This window comes from Mya arenaria, chromosome 4 (genome assembly GCF_026914265.1).
Source record: "Mya arenaria isolate MELC-2E11 chromosome 4, ASM2691426v1".
NCBI lineage: Eukaryota > Metazoa > Mollusca > Bivalvia > Myida > Myidae > Mya > Mya arenaria.
Genome location: NC_069125.1, coordinates 41,581,753 through 41,595,114, shown reverse-complemented (window position 1 = coordinate 41,595,114; position 13,362 = coordinate 41,581,753). Strand labels below are relative to the sequence as shown.

At 35.9% G+C, this 13,362-nt stretch overlaps 2 protein-coding genes across 5 annotated transcripts in view; one reads left to right on the top strand and one right to left on the bottom strand.

The window, feature by feature from the left end:
• The window catches only part of LOC128231396 (C2 domain-containing protein 5-like), a 33,895-nt gene that overhangs the window by 5,854 nt on the left and 14,679 nt on the right, over positions 1-13,362 (bottom strand). For all 3 annotated transcript variants that reach the window (XM_052944174.1, XM_052944175.1, XM_052944176.1), the window contains 10 exons: positions 12,852-12,966; positions 12,448-12,657; positions 11,969-12,073; positions 10,278-10,367; positions 9,686-9,743; positions 8,843-8,896; positions 8,055-8,291; positions 3,310-3,417; positions 2,323-2,451; positions 1,994-2,083 (listed from right to left, as the gene is read on the bottom strand). In XM_052944174.1, the coding sequence (XP_052800134.1) occupies positions 1,994-2,083; positions 2,323-2,451; positions 3,310-3,417; positions 8,055-8,291; positions 8,843-8,896; positions 9,686-9,743; positions 10,278-10,367; positions 11,969-12,073; positions 12,448-12,657; positions 12,852-12,966 (1,196 nt within the window). The remainder of the gene's footprint in view (positions 1-1,993; positions 2,084-2,322; positions 2,452-3,309; positions 3,418-8,054; positions 8,292-8,842; positions 8,897-9,685; positions 9,744-10,277; positions 10,368-11,968; positions 12,074-12,447; positions 12,658-12,851; positions 12,967-13,362) is intronic.
• LOC128231397 (GA-binding protein subunit beta-1-like) lies at positions 4,123-8,035 on the top strand. 2 transcript variants are annotated; one of them, XM_052944178.1, is made up of 6 exons: positions 4,123-4,320; positions 4,621-4,760; positions 5,641-5,739; positions 6,025-6,123; positions 6,766-6,867; positions 7,299-8,035. In XM_052944178.1, the coding sequence occupies exons 2-6, from the start codon at positions 4,641-4,643 to the stop codon at positions 7,548-7,550; spliced, it is 672 nt and encodes a 223-aa protein (XP_052800138.1). In that variant the 5' UTR covers positions 4,123-4,320; positions 4,621-4,640; the 3' UTR covers positions 7,551-8,035. The 2 variants fall into 2 exon arrangements, with proteins under 2 accessions (XP_052800138.1, XP_052800137.1); XM_052944177.1 differs by having other exon boundaries at positions 4,124-4,760; positions 7,299-8,033.

Here is a 13,362-nt window from a genome sequence, read left to right as displayed (position 1 = left end):
TCAATGCTAACTAAAGTTATTGGGCGGACAGCATTTTTTAAATTTTTAGTAACAGTGACCTTGACCTTAGCCCCACCCCCCTCAAAAGCAATCCCAAGCTAGCTCTTTACATAAGCTACCCACACACCAAGTTTAATCAATATCTATCAATGCTATCAAAAGTTATTTGGCAAAAAACATTTTTCTATTTCAAGTAACAGTGACATTGACCGTAGCCCCTCCCCACTCAAAAGCAATCCCAAGCTAGCTCTTCACATGCTACCTACACACCAAGTTTCATCAATATCTGTCAATCCTAACTAAAGTTAATGGGCGGAAACCATTTTTCTATTTTTAGCAAGGCCTAAAAAAAAAAATACATTTGGTTCGTGTTACCTGACCCTACCTACGGAATAAGCGCCGACCCTACCGTTTTTATTGTCAATTTAAAAAAAAAAAAAAAAAAAAAAAAAAAAAAGCCTACCTACCATACCTATTTTTGAAAAGGTTGACCCTAACCAAACAATTATTTTTTTTAGGCCTAATTGTGACCTTTACCTTAGCCCCTCCCCACTCAAAAGCAATTCCAAGCTAGCTCTTCACATAAGCTACCTACACACTAAGTTTCATCAATATCTATCAATGCTAACTTATGTTATTGGGCAGATGCCATTTTTCTATTTTTAGTAACGGGTGACCTTGACCTTAGCCCCACCCCCCTCAAAAGCAATCCCAAGCTAGCCCTGTACATAAGCTACCTACACACCAAGTTTCATCAATATCGGTCAATGCTTACTAAAGTTATTGGGCAGAAACCATTTTTTTATTTTAAGTAATAGTGACCATGACCATTTTTCTATTTTAAGTAATAGTGACCTTGACCTTAGCCCCTCCCCACTCAAAAGCAATCCCAAGCTAGCTCTTCACATAAGCAACTTACACACCAAGTTTCATCAATATCGGTCAATGCTAACTAAAGTTATTGGGCAGAAACCATTTTTCTATTTTAAGTAACAGTGACCTTGACCTTAGCCCCTCCTCCCTCAATAGCAATCCCAAGCTAGCTCTTCACATAAGCTACCTACACACCAACTTTCGTCAATATCTATCAATCCTAACTAAAGTTATTGGGCAGAAACCATTTTTCTATTTTTAGTAACAGGCGACCTTGACCTTAGCCCCACCCCCCTCAAAAGCAATCCCAAGCTAGCTCTTCACATAAGCTACCTACACACCAAGTTTCATCAATATCTGTCAATGCTAACTAAAGTTATTGGGCAGAAACCATTTTTCTATTTTAAGTAACAGTGACCTTGACCATTTTTCTATTTTAAGTAATAGTGACCTTGACCTTAGCCCCTCCCCACTCAAAAGCAATCCCAAGCTAGCTCTTCACATATGCAACTTACACACCAAGTTTCGTCAATATCTATCAATGCTAACTAAAGTTATTGGGCAGAAACCATTTTTCTATTTTTAGTAACAGTGACCTTGACCTTAGCCCCACCCCCTTAAAAGCAATCCCAAGCTAGCTCTTCCCATAAGCTACCTACACACCAAGTTTCATTAATATCTATCAATGCTACCTAAAGTTATTGAACAGAAACCAATGTTTGACGCCCACCCGCCCGCCCACCAACAACCTCATTCTAATAACCCGGTTTTCGTTGAAAACCTGGTTAAAAATGACACCCCTCCTTGGCCGACCCCGTTCAGTTATATAAATTCTGGGGGAAACACTGACAAGTATGGTTATATTATGAATAGCTTAAAATGACTTGAGTGAGTTGTTTACAAAATGTGCATTATCTTCAAACAAATAATCTAGGAAATTCCATCACAAACAGCTGGGTTTTTTTTTTCACTACTTTCTTCATTTACATGTGCATCAATGCTTCATTACTGGTATAATTACTTTATTAAAATATAGTTCATGAGCACATGAACTATATATCACAGATATGCCATTAGATACAGTTCAAGTAAAAAAATACATCCTTCAGAATGGCCCTACCCTATAGACACTATCAAAAATCTCGGAAAAGTCCTTGGGAAGCCCTTGCTGACTGCTATCCAGCTGTCTCCGGAACACTTGGGTAAACATCTAAAAGCATTTTATGAGTTTTTATAACAACATAAATGTTCGCAATGTGAATCATCAACATTCAATTGAGAAAGCAAGGATATATATGTAATTTAAAACAAATCATTGTCACAACTGATCATAATTTCGTTTGTAAACTTTAAAGACATTTCAATTCATACAGATTCATAAACCTTAATTCTGATACCTGTCAAACTGAATAAATTTAATTAAGATTAGGTAAAATCAGATGTCCCTACCTGCATGTTAGCCACGAGGCAGCTGGCGGGGATACCAGGCATGGTGCTTGTGTTACACACCTGCATGCCAGCTGGCTGGGGAATGTCAGACAACATGGCCTTTACAGATGAGTCACGAGTATCATCAACCTGTAATACACAATCATCCATGTCTCTAGCAGTGAATAATTTCATAATTTATTTACTACAACACTGTACAAAAGAACACACACTAGCATACCATGAATCGAATGTGTCCCCCTTCAGCGGTGCCCATATTTTTTTAAGTAAAGATCCCCATAACTCTGATCTGTGACATTCTCTCCCAATATCAATGGGGACCTCTTCTGATCATCACATATTCATACCAAGTTTGAAGACACTACAACAAGTCATTCAAAATTCATCGATCAGACCAGTGTGTGAGTGTGACGCCAAAGCCGCAGACACAGACAACACCTCCATAATCCCTGTGTCTACCATGTTTCCTAGGCGACACAAAAAGGCCGGCGAGTGGTTTATTAACATCAGCTTTTCTCATTCAATTAAGGTACATAACATGACATTTTGGCCAGTGTTAAAAAATTGAGGCAAATATGTGTACCAAGTTTCATGTCAATACCTTAAATGGTTTCAAGTGTTATGTGCAAGTTTTGCAGTCCATGACAATATATAATGTCGGAAAAAAAGACCATCTGAATATCTTATGGTATTAATAAAATCAATTTGATCTTTACCGTGACGTATAAAGTAAACAAATTATTAAGGCAAGTTTTATAGATCTAGCAGCAAATCATTATTAGACTGTTGATAAGGCAGACATTATTATATCAGGCAGGATATGTTTGTAATGGCTACATGTGGCAGAAATTCCACCAGCCAAGACATGTTTCTAATGGCACAATTTGTGGCAGGAATTTCACCAACAGACAAAAAATCTATTTATGCTTGACAGATACCATTTGCAAGAAATTGTTCATACATATAAGTCTTCTATCTAAGATTTACCTCGAGTACAAATGTGTCCTTATTGCCAGTGGAGAAATCAAGATCAGATGTGTCATCATCACTGTCGTCTGTATGCACACTCGATTGACAGGTTTGGTTGGCGAAGTCCTGAAACACAAAACCACTCTGTCATAAGTTTTTTTGAAAGAAAACAAGATAAATTAAGCTAAATTTTAATAACACAAGGGTCATAACCCTTACATATATGAATTGGAATGAATATGGCATAATTTGGTTAATTATTGAATTTGATTTGGATAAAATACCCATAAATATTGTGACCAAGTTTGGTAAGAAATGGATAACTTGAACACTTATGTCATCTGTTGATGGTCAACATGAAAAGATATAAATTCAATATGTAGAAAAAGCTCCATAAGGCCCCCAATAATATTCCCCTCCACATTGTTAATTAGTCTTGAAATTATCCCCATAAACATTGTTACCAAATTTGCTAAAGATTGGATACAAATTGCTTAAGTTAAGAAATGGACAAGGTAAATTTAGATAAGATTTTGAAAGTACTCTTTGCATGCATTATTTGCATATTGATGAAAGGCTGTCATTACAAATTTACGTTCACAAATATCTCACAAACTGTATTGATCAATAAAATATTCAACTGAAGCATTTTTATCAATTTGAATTTATTATTCATTAAAAACCGATTTTATGAGATTAACATAACATTAAGTTTAGAATAATTTGTTGACGACCATTTTTGATACAAGGTTTAAAATGTGACATGCTATTTCAGTAGCAGTACATCTTTATCAGAGTGATACGGGGCTTTAACAATATCAGCCATAAGTATTGGTCATTAAGCCAATAACATCATCCATCAAACTTCTTATATAAAGTGAAAAAAATAATCTTAATTTATCAAGAATCAATACGTAATATTTACCCACATAACCTAATTTATTTGCTTTATACTATTAATCACCATCAATCTGAAACAGGAATAAACATTGGTAATCCCTCACATCGTGACGCTGCTTTACTGCCAAGGTTGACCATTAATTTGAGACCTTAGTTGATCTGGTAAACTTTAATGTGAAAGTTCACAAGAGAAGATGAAATCATTGGAAGGAATATTATAAAAGCACCACTTTGATATTATTTCATGTGTTGTTTGTTTTGATTTTCTAATATTTTTGTTACTAGTATGATATTTGTGACTGGATGATGTAGATTTAGAACAACTTTGGAATACAGAAATTAACCTATATAGCTGATGACAGAATATAAAACATGAGACTATGAGATGAGAAGGAGAACATCTCCTATTTCCTCTTTTATCCCACTAAGCACAAAGATCAGCAGAAGGCATGTCATACTGCCTCTTGGACAATGAAAGTGCCCAGCTGTGTATGGCTATCAGAATGGGAACCATCTCTGACATCCAGGCTCTCGTGGACGCAGGGGTAGCGGTCAACTCAGCTGACCAGGTTAGTGGTCTAAGTCTCAGTATCTTGCCGATGATGGTGCCCAGCTGTGTTCTGCCTGATGGAAGCTGGGATAGCGGTCCACTCTGCTGACCAGGTTAGTGGTCATTTTATCTTGACAATAGCAGTTCTCAGCTGTGTATGGCCAACAGTTCAGAAATTACTTCTGACATTAAGGTCGGGTAGCAGTCAACTTTGCTGACCAGGCCAGTGGTCATAGGAATGACTGCCCAGCTGTGTAAGGCCTCATGCAGGCTGGGTTATAGGTCAACTCTGCTGACCAAGACACTGGTCATAGTTGAAAGGATGGAGTTTGTAAAATTGTAGTGAATCATTTGTTGGACTTTGTGATCAAATTATAATTATGAGGAACATTTACAGTGTTTTTTTCCTTTTAGATGCTCATGAACCATTAGATTTTGGGGGAGTCTTGTCTGATTCTGGGACTTAAACAATTGTCAAACTGCAGCATAGTTTACTGTTAGCATAGTTACAGATGACTTATTATTTCCAGCACATCTTATGTCTTTTATATTGATGACCTGCTACTCTTTGGCACTTGTATTGATAGGTTTCACAAAACTACATACTTCAAGCAAATAAACAAATTTTGGTTTATAAATAGCAAACAGAGTTAAAAGTTTGATACACATCCTTGTGCGTCTATTAGGACAATTAAGGTGCTTCCATCAGTTTTTAAGACTAAACCTCTCTGAAATCAGGCCAGCATTTTTACAAAGGGTAAAATGTGCAAAAAACGTTCAAGTAACAAGAACACTCATTTGAAACACTAGTTATAAAAAAATGAATGTATTCAATCCAAAAAGAAAGTGCAGTAATCTCAATCAATTCATAGCAGATATAATGAAATTTTCATTTCCAGAATGGGGAGACAGCCCTACATGTGGCCGCCTGGGTAGGAGAACAGACCATGACACAGGAGCTACTGGACAGTGGTGCTGAGACTAATGTACAGAACCAGGTTTGCACATGTAGAATCTTTCTGTCAATTTCAAGAAATTTGACACTAAATTTACACATAAATATTTTACACAATTACAAAGTAAAATGTATGCCATTGGATTTCTGAAATGCTCAGATGAATTACACATTTTGAAATACCGTACTCTTTAACATTATACTTGAACTCTGTACAAAACACACGTTTGACTAAAAAACCAAATGATCCTTAATACTATTTACACTACACCAATTAGACACTCCATGGTTTTACTCATTGCAAGGATATTGTTTACATCTAACTCAGAACGGCCAGACCCCACTGCATATAGCTGCTGGGAGAGGACATGATACTGTGGTTCACTGCCTGCTCAGGGACGGCTGTGATGTGAACACGAAAACTAAGGTTGGCTTTCACTAAGAAGTATTTTAATCAAGAATATATATAGCTATGTTTGAAGGCCATATTGAAAATTAGAATATATGACTAAATGGGTAACCTTCGGTAAATAAAGCTTTTATTATTATTATAATTATTTTTTTTATAATTATAATTATTATTATTATTATGTCATAAGACATGAATCAAACATTCAATGACAACTATACATCCTGATACTTCAACGTGATATCAGGGTTAAAGACAAAAGAAGTATATTGTTTTCTCCTCTTTATAAGCTGAACATGTATGCTTGGTCATGAGAATGCCTTCACATGAAGGGAAAATAGAAAATTAATTCATAGACAAACAACAGCTCATCATTCTTTCTAAGCAGAGAATCATCATGCTCTTTGGATAATACATTGAAGCTGGCAACCATTACTGACCACATCTATTACAAGCAACAATTTTCCTCAAAATAAAAACAACAATGCACACCATTTTGCAAATCCCCATACTTCACAACACACACAGATGATAGCCCTCCACTTGGCCTCACTGAACCATCACACCCAGGTGGTAAGTCTGCTGCTCTATTATAGAGTGCACATGGATACACAAGATGTTGTTAGTTTCTTTCTAGTAATGGCACTAAGTTTATTTCAGTACACTGAGATGACCGCCCTCCACTTGGCCTCACAGAATGGTCACACCCAGGTGGTCAGGTTACTTCTCCAGTATGGAGCGGATGTGGATACACAAGATGTGGTCAGTTACTTCTATAATCATCACCTAATTCTTGTAAAGATCCCACTATACAGTATTTAAATTTTCAACTTGGTTTCATTTTGAACATGCCTATTTTTTTAAATCAGTCAGTATAAGGTAACTTATGCGTTAAATTTTACAAGAGCATCACTGATGCCGATGCCAATGCCTGTTGTTTTTTTTTCAACAAAAACAGCGGCATAACTTAACTATTATTCATCCAGAATAACCGGCATTATTGTACATGTGTGTATTGTCTCTAGCAAAATGTGTATCCAGTTTAGTGGAAAATATCTTGAATGGTTTTTGAGGTATGGCCAAGGCTAAAGTATTTGCATGCTGTGGATGCCTACAATGACATCACGGCTATCACAATACCTTGATTTCTTTCTTAGTAAAACAAGATGAGCTAACAAAACCTTTCATTACAGGTTTACAAAACAGCCGATTTCTATGCTGCCGATGCTGAAATAGCACAACTCCTAGGCAAACACAGAGCTATGCTTGAGGAGCAAAGACAGGCCATCGAAGCTGAGAAAATAGCAGCTCTAAATGCCGCTGAACACAATAAAGCTATGTTAAAAGATAAGAAGATGAAATATAGCAAGGATCATCGGAAAATCATGAAGAAGAATGTATTTGACAGGCTTACAAGGACTAAATCACAACTACTCAAAGATTGAGAATATTTCCATCGAGATGACAGATATTATATTGTACTCAGTGTTTGTGTACTGGTAGTTTTGTTTCCTTTAAAGACATTATAGCCCAGTGACATGGAGTCTTGTGTTTTATTATCTTCAAAAGTAATGAAAACATTCCGTACATACATGTAGGAACTAATTTTGTACTAACATGTTGTAACTAATTCTGTACATACACTAACTACTAACTACTAACTAGTTTTTCTAGTTATATTTTTCACATTTATTTTCATTGTGCCATATATTAAGTAAAACAAAAGCATTTCTAATATTTGAGTCTAATTCAATGTAATTTTTTACATGGACATTAATTTAAGAAAAGAATCAAAATCAATCATCTGACTGTTTTAACTACAAAATTAAAAGCTACAAGTTCTCTACAATATAATAATGTAGGTTACAAAGCTAATAATATGCAAATCTGCAACAAAATAATGCCATATACATTTACACATGAAGAGCATACACACACACATAACTCACAATGGTATTGAGTTGGTAGAGGTCCTTGTATTGTTGTAGCTGTTCCCGAATCTTCAGCTGTAGTTCCTGCAGGGCCACATTCTCCTCTTCCGAGGGGATTTGACCAAGTAAGCGGGGAACCGGCGGGGAAGGAAGTGGAGCGAGGAACGCCCCGGTCGCTGTGGCAACAGCCACCAGCATCTTTTCCCCAACAACAAACTGCATCTGTAGCTTAAACAGCCCGTTCATACTGCGAACCTGATGAAATTAAAGTGCATTCAACGTTATAGTTGAATTTGTGAAATAACATAATTTCCTTTGAGAACAGGGATTTTTTAAGTTCTTTATTTTACTTTCACCCCAGTGTTATATTTTGACAGTATGTATATGACATGTATGCTTCTGTATGTTCTGTTCCTAAACCAAACCACTTAAACAAGGCAGCTGCACAGCGACTGGCTATTTTTTTCCTTTTTTTTTCTTCTTTTTTCTCAAACAAAGGGCATAACAACAATTCATCACTTATTAAGCTAGAATTATGGGTCTTACTTTGAATGTGTGTCTTGTCTCTGGCAACATGTTCCTTAAGTTGTCTTTGATAATCTTGAATAAGTTTTGAGTTATGACCAAGGTAAAAGTGTTGCACAATGGCGCTGGTGTTATCGGCAACAACACCAATATTATGACAATACCTCAAAAATGGACAAGCTAGAAAGGTTTTATTGTTCAGCATACTGATAATACAGTAAAAATTACAACCAGTTTATTCTAATGTTCATCTAATGGAACAAATATAATACAATTCTCACCTTTAGTTTGTTGATAAGCTGGTTGTGGAGTTCATATTCTAAGAATGGAAGAATCTGAAATATCAGTGAAAGCTGATGAGGAATCATGGTAATGCTGGGACCCTGATTACCAACAGTCTCAAGTCTCACACTCAGCCTCAGAAAAGCACTTTCATAAAATTTTACTACAATAAAAAGTATCATCTTTATTCTATTCATTTTACAAAAGTAAATGTGATAATTGAACAATTTCAAATTGTTATAAAATTCAGCAAATCTTATCATAAAAACAACACTAGAAAGAAAGTTACAATAAAATGAAGTTTGCAGTTTTACCACTTGAGTCTAAACTAACACAAGAGTCTGTTTTGAAATTGTGGAACATGGTGTTCATAAAACAACTCAAATGGTAAACAAGAGTACTGCCGAGTGAATGCCTATTTTTTATAAATCTAAAAAGGGGCTTAACTCAACAATGACTAAAAACAGAATATTAGGCTTTGCTGTACATGTGTGTATTGTCTCCATCAAATTGTGTACCATGTTTCAATTAAATATCTTGTCCTTTTTTTAATCATTGCCAAGGTTACAGTTTTTGCACTACGACAACAACAATGACACCAAGGTTTTGAAAAACAGATATATCCCAACACTTAGGCAACACAACAAGTCTCCATGAGCTGATTGTTCACAACTTTGTTAAAAGTAACAAACCGATTAACATCATTTAACGTGAAACATTTTACAATCAGGTCATTTTTATATTTAAATAAGACAAGTACAGCTGAATCAGTTATCTCAAATTGTTAACTATGTTGTTAACTTTAATAAAGTTCTGAACAATCAGCCCTACGCTTTACATACATCACTGATTTCTTTAGCATTAGCATCAGCTTTCCCATCTCCTTTAGGACGACATACCCTGAAAAGAACATGAGAATTACTTGGTCAGAACACACAACCATGGAAAGTATGAAAACAATGCAATAGCGTTACATGTATGTTAACTTGTATCATAGTCGTAAAAAAGTTTTACAATAGCAATGCTCAAGTCAAATGTTTTCACTGTTAAATAGAAATTTAAATTTGAAAATGCTGTATTTAAAAAAGAAGATATTATTATCTTTTATTTAAACTTCTACTTGCTACATGTTTACATTTGATTGATGGTACAAGCATAGTATTAGCAAAACACTATGAACATGTAAATGAATACAGAAGAGTCATTTTTGAGTGGAAGATAAAACAAGAAGTATGCAACTTGGCCTGTGACTTCATTTAGACTTTTCCAACACACATACCAAATATGAATGGAATCCCTTTAATAGTTTCTGAGATATGAGCCTACAGTTACACTACAACCAAGGCTGTGGCTTTTCTTTAGGGAAGTTGAACTAAAGATCATAACTAAAGATCATTGTACTATAGTCCCAAGGCAACATTATGAATATCATACCTAGCTTGAATAAATGCACCTCTGCCAATGGTCCGTATCTCAGCTGGTGGGTTAATTGTTGTAAACAAGACATCTGGTACAAACCTTTTCCTGAAATACAATGTATATCTCCTTATGGACTAGAAATGTTTTTCTCCCACCTCAGATAAGTAGATCCAATAATTTAACCATGCTAGATATTCTTATCTTGCCCACGGGCGAAGATAAAATGCCCGTATGGAACTCCTTTTACCAGATGGTAATTACCTCCCTTGTTGAAGACTGTCGTCAGTAGCATCAAGGAAATCTTGTCTTATGGTAATATTTAGAACGCTAATTAATTATTTCTCGCTTCAAATGTCACCATAAAACCGTTTTCACGCACCATTCAAGAAATAATGCTTCATTCTCCTTAGAACTATTTAAAAAGACCGATTTGACTATAAACATTAACTGGATCACTGCGCGTATATCCATGACAACCACGTGCTATCGCATATCCATACGCAATTATTTTCACTAAGCAAAAAAGAGTTCCAGCAAAATATACATTTTTACTTAATTTTGTTTAACTGAGGTGGGAGAAAAAGCATCTACCATAGCCGCCCGTATAAGATAGGTTCATCCCGACCCTCGCGAAGGGTGTTTTGCGGAAACTCGGTAAACCTCGTTTCCGCCAAACACCCTACGCTCGGGTCGGAATGAACCTATCTTACACTCTCGGCCATGGAAGATACTTATAATCTACCTTTTGAAATTTGATGTTTTCCTACTTTAATATGGGTGTTCCAAATGTATATATAAAATGTATACGCATAATGCAATAGGTCAGTTGCATATTAGACAATTCATTTACAGTCACTACATGATAAAAAGAAAGGTAAATGACAAGTAAAATATGGCACCTTATAAATGCATATATATTAGGGATGCAAATGAATGGCAAAACTGATATTCAAATATTTGGTGTGTTTTTTTTGGTGTGATTGTATTCAATTACCAAAATGAATTCATTAGAAGTTGAGGTAAACTATCACTATTCACTTTAAACGATGATTTTCTTATTGTTGTACGTCAAATCATTTTAGTGCTGTCAAAATACAAGAATTCATTGCAGAGTGTCACATATTTTCAGCATTGTCAGAACGTAGAAGTGATTATGTGACACTCGTGGGGTTCTAAAAATAGACACTTGGAATTCCAAATAAATCAAGTAAACAGACCCTTATTAAACTGTCAAACACTTCAATGTTTGCAGCAAGATCATCTGCCAGAGATTGTTTGATGCTCAACAGACTTATAATTGTCATCTAATAAGAAATACAATTTTTTAAGTTAATCTTAGAATGTTTCGGGAGCAGATATTCACAAGGAATGAAGAGGAACTTACCTTCAGCATGTTTATGACATGTTTAATCATTGCGACGGTTTGAGCCCTATTGCACAGCTTTATTGGCAGGCAAGACAACAATTTGGTGTGAAGGTTGATCCCTTAGATCCTTAATTATCATGGTAATTGAAAATGTACTGAAAATCAATGAAACTTCTTTGATGTCACTTGTCTAATAGCCAGTTATTGAATAATCATGGAGCCTGTTTATAGTACCTGAAGATGGGATCGATTGAAGATTTGAATATTTATTTGCATCTCTAATACATAAACATGCATGGAGTAAGTAAAAAATGCTTTATTAAAACCATGATGGACTTACTTGCAAGAGCTACACTGTGTAAGGTTGATTGGGAAAGGTGAAGATGCTGGTTTGTACGGAATATGACACAGTCCACAGTTTACACGAGGGCTTACATCATCAGTACTGGAGAATATACATGGAAATTGAAATGGTATAATAATGGAACACTTCTAATGCATCAATGCAGTAGATGTACAGACATGAAATATACATATATTGTAGGCTAGACAACAGTGAACATAGTATTCTTGAACAAGAGTACCTTTAAGAGGTCATCCGTTTCAATAAATTTACCAAGGGGCACAATTTAATCATTGTATACAGAGTTATGTGACTGGCTTACAAAATGTGCATTGTCAAGGATTTAAATAGCCTTTGAGATATAAGCTAAGTGCCAGTGCTTTCACCTCCCTAAGACAATACCTTGACATCTTTCATCAACAGGCCAGCTAAAAAAAAATTAATTTGAAATAAAACCATGAACAGTTTCTACATACCTTCCTCCATGTCCGAGCTTCTGAGAGACTTGATTTGCCAGGTTAACGTCTACGAAGAGTTTCTTGTTCTGGTCTCTATCTATCAGAAATGTATTCTTGTCCCCAGCCCCAGTGGGCAGACTTGGAGCTTGCCGAGCAGACTGGTTCTGATCCAAGTTCAAATTCACCTTTGCTGCAGTGCCAGTTGCGGACAACAAAATGATCTCATCACTGTAAAATACAGACATTACATGAAGCTTTATCCATAATAACGTCTTACCCGGGATCAAACATAAATGGATAACGTTTGTGTAATGTACTGTCGTTAACATATAAATGCCATCAGCAGACCACAAGTGCAAAATGGTAATATTTACAAACCTATTTACTTCTTCAAAGATAAAATGGTTTTACATTAGACTGACCAAATAGAAGTCTGTTCACTGTATCCAATGACAGCATGACAGCCCATAGCTCGAGTGTGAGAACGGAGCTCTGTACGGATCTCGTTCCACCAGGCATCTCTTGTCTCCGGCTCCTCTGTAAAGACATGTTAGATTAATATGACCTTATGGAACGGAACAATTACGTGACAGCCAATGGTGCTGGAATAGAACCCAAATTCTGTATGCATTCCTGGCTCCTCTGTTAATGCTATATAAGATTAACATGACTATATAGAGCTGTTACATGACAGCCAATGGCGCTAGTATAGAACCCAAATTCTGTACGCATTCCTGGCTTCTCTGTTAAGCCATATAAGATTAACATGACTATATGTTCATTATGGAGCTGTTACGTGACAGCCAATGGCGCTAGTATAGAACCCAAATTCTGTACGCATTCCTGGCTCCAGGGCATGGGTGTGGGAATGTAGCTCTATAAATCATGTTCTTCAAGGCAGCTTGTACCTCTGATCCTTTTGTAAATACATGT

Coding starts and splice junctions, on each gene's coding strand:
- LOC128231397 (XM_052944178.1), top strand. CDS start 4,641: ATGTCATACTGCCTCTTGGACAATGAAAGTGCCCAGCTGTGTATGGCT. Junction 4,761..5,640: donor CGGTCAACTCAGCTGACCAG/GTTAGTGGTCTA, acceptor TTTCATTTCCAG/AATGGGGAGACAGCCCTACA. Junction 5,740..6,024: donor AGACTAATGTACAGAACCAG/GTTTGCACATGT, acceptor CATCTAACTCAG/AACGGCCAGACCCCACTGCA.